We start from the raw sequence: 6,000 nt of genomic DNA, 5'->3' as shown, positions 1-6,000 counted from the left end.
TAGGTTACAGCCTGGTAAAGTTTGGTGATATAATGACACGAGATGCCAGGAGAACACCAGCACTTTATGAGGGAAACTAGAAGATTTGTCCTTGCATCAGCATGGCTGCTGGGTAGAATTTCTAGGTACACTGATCACTGAACAGTCTGAGATCTTAGAGGGACGGATTCAACTCTACATCTTCTAACCTGCTCAACCATAAAGTTACTTATGAGCACGTCAACGCAATCACCAAAGCTCAGAGAATGGTGTTGCACTGACCTGAGAGAGACAGAGAGAGAGACAAAGAGACAGACAAAAAGAAAGAGAGAGAGAGAGAGAGAGAGTGGGAGAGAGTGAGAGAGAGAGAGAGAGAAAGAGAGAGAGAGAGTGGGAGAGAGTGAGAGATAGAGAGTCTGCAATCTGATCCAGTTTTTATTTGACTGCAGGAATTTTACCTCCTCATGTTGTTGCTCCATTTTTGCCAGCTGGTCCTCATAGATGGCCACTTGCTCCCTCAATGCCAGACAATCGGTTGTGACGGCATCAACATCCTACAGAGGGCAGCAGAGAGGTCCGAGACCGCAGACAAAACAAGGTCTCAAATTCTGCTGTCACACTCCAAGCTCGCTTTACTCTTTCTCACTTACACACACACACAAACACACACACACACACACACACACGCATGTAACCACATTTACATCTATGTTATGAAAAGAACACATAGACACACAAACACATTCATACATAAACACATCTCCGGCCACTGAAAGAATACATGTGTGGGGACACTGGCACTTGAACACACACACACACACACACACACACACACACAAACACACACACACATTCAGTTTCGTCCCTTTTCCTTCCATGGGCAGGTATGCCCACACTGCAATGCGGAGCAGAGGAGATCTCCTGTAACGGTAGAAGGGAGTAATTACATTCAAGCCTCCTTGTCCTTCGAAGCATTCAGCTACAGGGAGCTCGAGCTCAGCCAGGCCTTTAAAGTGCCTGATTAACTGGTGATGAATTCAATTACTAGGGGCAGCCGGCATTTGCATCTGAATGTCTACAGCGAGCATCCAGGAGGGCTGGAGAGGAGGAAGAGGAGGAAGTGGGGAGGAAGAGAGGAGGAGGAGGAGGAGGAGGAGGAGTCATATTGAGGAAGAAGCAGCAGCTTTAGCTGAGGCTATCAGACTGCATCTACTCATCATGCATGGATTCCTGATGTGCATCAAGGCACAGCAGTTATTCTCTGCGCACACACACACACACACACACACACACACACACACACACACACACACACACACACACACACACACACACACAAACACACTCCACACCTCTACTTATCTCTGTGCAAATACTAGCAAGCAAGCCTGGGAAGAGAACTCTGAAGATTATCCATCTCCCCAGCAGAGCTCACGCTAGTGGGGCTTTGCGTTGAGTTGGACTTTGACTTCCCCTTCAGTGTGGGTGGGCTTGTAACCAAAAACCTCCAAAATCTGAAATTCGAAAGGCGCCCATATCACCCCCGATTGTTTCCACGGAACACCACAGGTAATCAAGCATCCATGACATCACAGACCGTGATCCAAGGAACGAGAACGTGCCAGAAATCCGACAGCTTGAGAACCCTGGTAGGCCGAGAGCGTGGTCTCCAGGGATAGAGCTTGGAATTCTTGGCCCAGAGGTCAACCTTAATAACTGGAGGATGATTTCCGATGAGGCAGCCGATCGTCTTTTCGGGGTCTCCCACAATGGGTCTTTCAGCACCCCCAACCATCCCCCTAGCCCACCCTACATTGCCTGCCTGCCCTCTTACAAAGTAGTGAGGCTTGTTCGAGTGTTGTAGACTACAGCTGTGGCTGCTTTTTTCCTTCTACCAGTTCTCACTCCTCTCTTTCACCGACCCCTCCCCCCCCACCCATTCCCCCAACCATCACACACACACCTACATGCACACACACATACAGTGCACACATGCTACAGTGGCCTAGGAGCAAAGCTCAACCGGTAATGGAATCACCATGTCTTGGAAACAGCACCCAGACACTGAGCGATATGAAACCTGGCACAGTTGAATTAGGTGTCATGCTAACAGCTCTTTTACATCTGGCTGTTTTCACACGGCTGCGGGTGTGTTCTGACATGCGTGGCTGGCCTGAGTGGGGTTTTCTAAGACGGCAGCGGGGGTCGGGTTGCACCGCGGCCAGTTGGACTAGAGTCTGAGGGACGGTTAATGGAGGAAAAGAGTTTTTTTTTTTTTTGCGGTGGCATATCATCTGCAGGAGATCGCAGCTGTGTTGACAAGCTGCCCGTAACCAGAGGCAGTCAAATCAGAGACAGACCTCAGTGCCAATGGCACCTATGAGCAAAGACTGAGTGGGGGGAAAAGTCACTAGCCAATACTGCCACCTAGTGGAAAAATGTAAAACTTTACCAGGTGGGTTCCCCTAATACATGATAAACAAGCTGAACTCTCTGTGGAGTAGATATTGTATTTGGACATTTGTAGTGATAAATGCTGTGATAAAACCATCTTGGTGCCAATTCACAGGTCCAGAGCTGCACACTTTCAGAAAAGCAAACGAGAATGTGCAGCATTACCACGGCAACATCCTCCTTCTCCAGCTGGATGAGGGTGCGCTGCTCTACCGCCTGGTCGTACTTAGCCTGCAGGAGCTCCAGCTCCTTCCTCGAGTCCTCTGTGTCACGCAGAATCTCCTCCTGAGGGAAAACAAAGGCCATCACATATTCAGGCCTGAAGGAACACCATAACTGAAAAGGGTGAATGGTACACTAAAGCCTTAGGGAGTATCTTCTATCTCGGGCCCCATCTTTCCTATGTACAGAATGACAACTGTGATAGAGGGCTATAATCTGCCATGATGCACCTTCTCACGGCGCAGTCTCTCCACCACAGCCTCGAGGCTGTAGTCTGAAGGGCCCTGGGTGGTGGTAGCAGAAGTGTCCTTCCCCTCCGCTCCCATCCGCTCCTTCAGCTCAAGGATCTGCACCTCCAAAGACTCATTCTCCTCTTCCAGACACCGGCCCTGGAAAAGAGAAAAGGACATGTTTTATTCAACAGCCTAGGTGAGCTTTATGTAATATGGATTGGCATTATGCCTAGATCTTACAGTAGCATGGACCAACAGTCGCTACTATGGATTCTGTTACAGGGGATTAGTAAAACCAATGGGTGTCCCTTCTTCACTATTTCGGTCTGAGCAATCATACAGAATTCGAATCATCGACCTCACATTTCAGCACCCACTTGCTGATGATTTGGTGGGACATTTCAAAGATGGAGTGAGATGTTATCTCAGAAGCCCACCCCAGCCTCATTCTCACCACATCGATGAGGACGGCCAGCCGGTCGTTGAGGGATGCAATGAGGGAGCGCTCCTTGCCGAATCGTATCGCGCTTTCTTTGTTTAGTGCATGCGCTGCCGCAAAGTCTGGCTCAGGCCATGGGCAGCTGGAAGCTCCACCCCTGTGGATGCGAAGGGTGAGGTTTTATTGGTCACACAATATTACATTGCTGGTGGCCTCAGATGGGAGGAGTTCTTTGTTGATGTAATGCAAAATTTGTGAGGGCCCACACCCTACTGCTAAACAAACTCCACCACAGAATGTTCTGGAACTTTTCCTGTGTTTCCACCAGTACAAACAGAAGAATTAACTTTTAATGAACGGAGTTGCAAATAAAATAACAGAAACATTTCTCGGTCACTGCAAAGTGCAAATACTGTGCTGAATTACTGCCATTTTGACCTTCTGATGGTAACAGATGAGTGCTTGTGTTCATAAGCAAAACGATGTCAGTTGGAGGTCAACACCATTGTCAAGTGCAATCCTGCTGTAACTAGGTGTGGTTTCTGTAAACACAGCACAGCACTATTGTTAGGGTCATAAAATAAACAAATTAACGACAGTTCATCACCCCAGGCTACTTCATTCCTTCATAATATAACTTTTGGAAATATAAAATTGGTTATTTGAAGCTGAAGAGGGGAATCAAGTCACAAAGATTTAATCAACCAATTGTGATGTTCATCAGACTGACAGAGCTAAGCTCAAATTGCTGCTGCCACCACCACAATGAATGCTCCACTGAATCCACTTTTGGGCACAACATACACCTGACATCACATGGATAAAAAAAACAGCTTACAATGTCCACAGTCATTCTACAGAGACAGTCCTGCCAGGGCTCATTGACTGTATATCTGAACTCAGGATGCTGGCTATGTCCCACGCCAGGTTAAGCTGTGGGCACTGACCTGGCAGAGGAGTGGACCTGTCCTCCAAACTGCACAGCATTTGTTCCATTCCACTGCTGCTGCTCTTCTTCAAAGAGTCGTCGGTACGAGGACACCCTGGCGGCCATGCTTAATCCAGTGGGGAGGCTTGAGTTACTTGGGGAATAGCAGTGACTGTACTGAGGACTGGCCCTGCAAGGGCTTTATAGTGTGTCGCGGCGGGTTGGGAATCTCACACACACATGAAGGAGCCGTCATGGACCACTCAGCAGACTAACTATAGGGCCGCGTGTCAGCAGTTGGGGATTTCACAAAGGCTGGAGACAATCCGGCATAAACCACCGACTCCCGTTGTTTGTCAGCAGCTCACTAGGAGTCTGAGGGTCTCCTAACCTAAAGGACTGAGGCCTGTTGGACTTTTTTAGGTAGTTTGACATGCCTCGATGTTTTTGTATATTTCCTCTAACCAAAAACATTGAGGCACAAGTGGCATACGTATATGTAGAAGATAAAATGTTTCTCGGGGTGTTCTTTTTATGACTCTAGGACAGAAACTTGCAAGCTTTAAAGGCATATTGACAACAGGAACAAAAAACTATTTTCCCACCGGTGGGAAATAGCCCTGTAAGGGACCCGTGTTTTGAGTGAGGCCTCATTATACCATCCTCTTCTAACCATCCTGACTTGGAGCAATGATTTACTAACTACAGGTTTAGTAAAAAATAACAGGCCTACTTCCCTCTATTCCTTTCAATTCCATGCATATTGCCTCTAAGGGCCCTCTTCCATTAGCCAAAAAATAGTACATAGTACAAATTATAATCTCTAAGAACTCAGAATCAAGTTAACCAAAAGTATAAGAGGATTGGAAAACAATGACATACCTTTTCAGTCAGAACTACGTCTTTGTGGCAGGTGTAAAATATTTTGATCTTACAACAAATAAAATACTGTGCCTTTAATTCTGGTGAACTTCTAACGCTGCACCATCGAGAGCATCCTTAGCAACTGCATCTCAGAATGGTATGGTAGCTGCTCTGTTGTGGACCGGGAAAAAACACTACAAAGGGTGGAGAAAACTGCCCAACGCATCATCGGTTCCTCACTCCACACCATTGAGGCTGTCCAGAGCAAGAGATGTCAGTGAAGGGCCCGCAGCATCTCCAGGGACAGCTCTCACCCCAGCCACAGACTGTTTGCCCTCCTCCCCTCTGGGAGGCACTACAGGGCCCTCTGTTCCCGGGCCACCAGGTTCAGGAACAGCTTCTTCCCTGCAGCTGACACCCTGCTGAACTCTGCACCACGAAAATAGCCCCACTGGTCAAAGACATATATAGGGTTATATAGGGTCTATATATGTCTATGCCCCTGGTTACCCCCTCACACACCCTCCTCCAGTGACTGTGCTTCCCCCCTCCACCCTGGCCTGGACCGCCACACATCTTCCTCCAGCCACTGAACATTTGCACTGAACTGTTTTTTAATTTATTTATTTATTTATATACATATCATGTCCATAGTGTATCCATCGTACTTATATCACATCATGCCTCTTACCTCATTCTGTACATAACTTCTACTACTTCCATAACTTGTACTTGTACACCTGCACTTTACATTTACTTTTGTCATATTTACGTTACCTACTGCTAAATAGCAATATTGCTGTTCATGTTCATAGCCTTTGCCAGTTATACTATCAATACTGTTCATACAGCACATATCTTATTTCATACTGTATACATCT

General features: G+C 47.1%; 1 protein-coding gene across 1 annotated transcript in view; it reads right to left on the bottom strand.

Annotated features, from left to right (window-relative positions):
* Nucleotides 1–4,381, bottom strand: part of vimr2 (vimentin-related 2) — a gene marked incomplete at both ends in the record, with an annotated part of 15,108 nt that extends 10,727 nt beyond the window's left edge. Inside the window, 5 exons of the mRNA XM_080840841.1 lie at nt 438–533; nt 2,599–2,718; nt 2,886–3,044; nt 3,343–3,484; nt 4,275–4,381. Of these exons, the coding sequence (XP_080696967.1) occupies nt 438–533; nt 2,599–2,718; nt 2,886–3,044; nt 3,343–3,484; nt 4,275–4,381 (624 nt within the window). The remainder of the gene's footprint in view (nt 1–437; nt 534–2,598; nt 2,719–2,885; nt 3,045–3,342; nt 3,485–4,274) is intronic.
* Between the last annotated feature and the right edge of the window lie 1,619 nt (nt 4,382–6,000).

This window comes from Sprattus sprattus, assembly GCF_963457725.1.
Source record: "Sprattus sprattus genome assembly, chromosome: 6".
NCBI classification, from domain to species: domain Eukaryota; kingdom Metazoa; phylum Chordata; class Actinopteri; order Clupeiformes; family Clupeidae; genus Sprattus; species Sprattus sprattus.
This window is presented reverse-complemented; position numbering and strand designations above follow the sequence as displayed.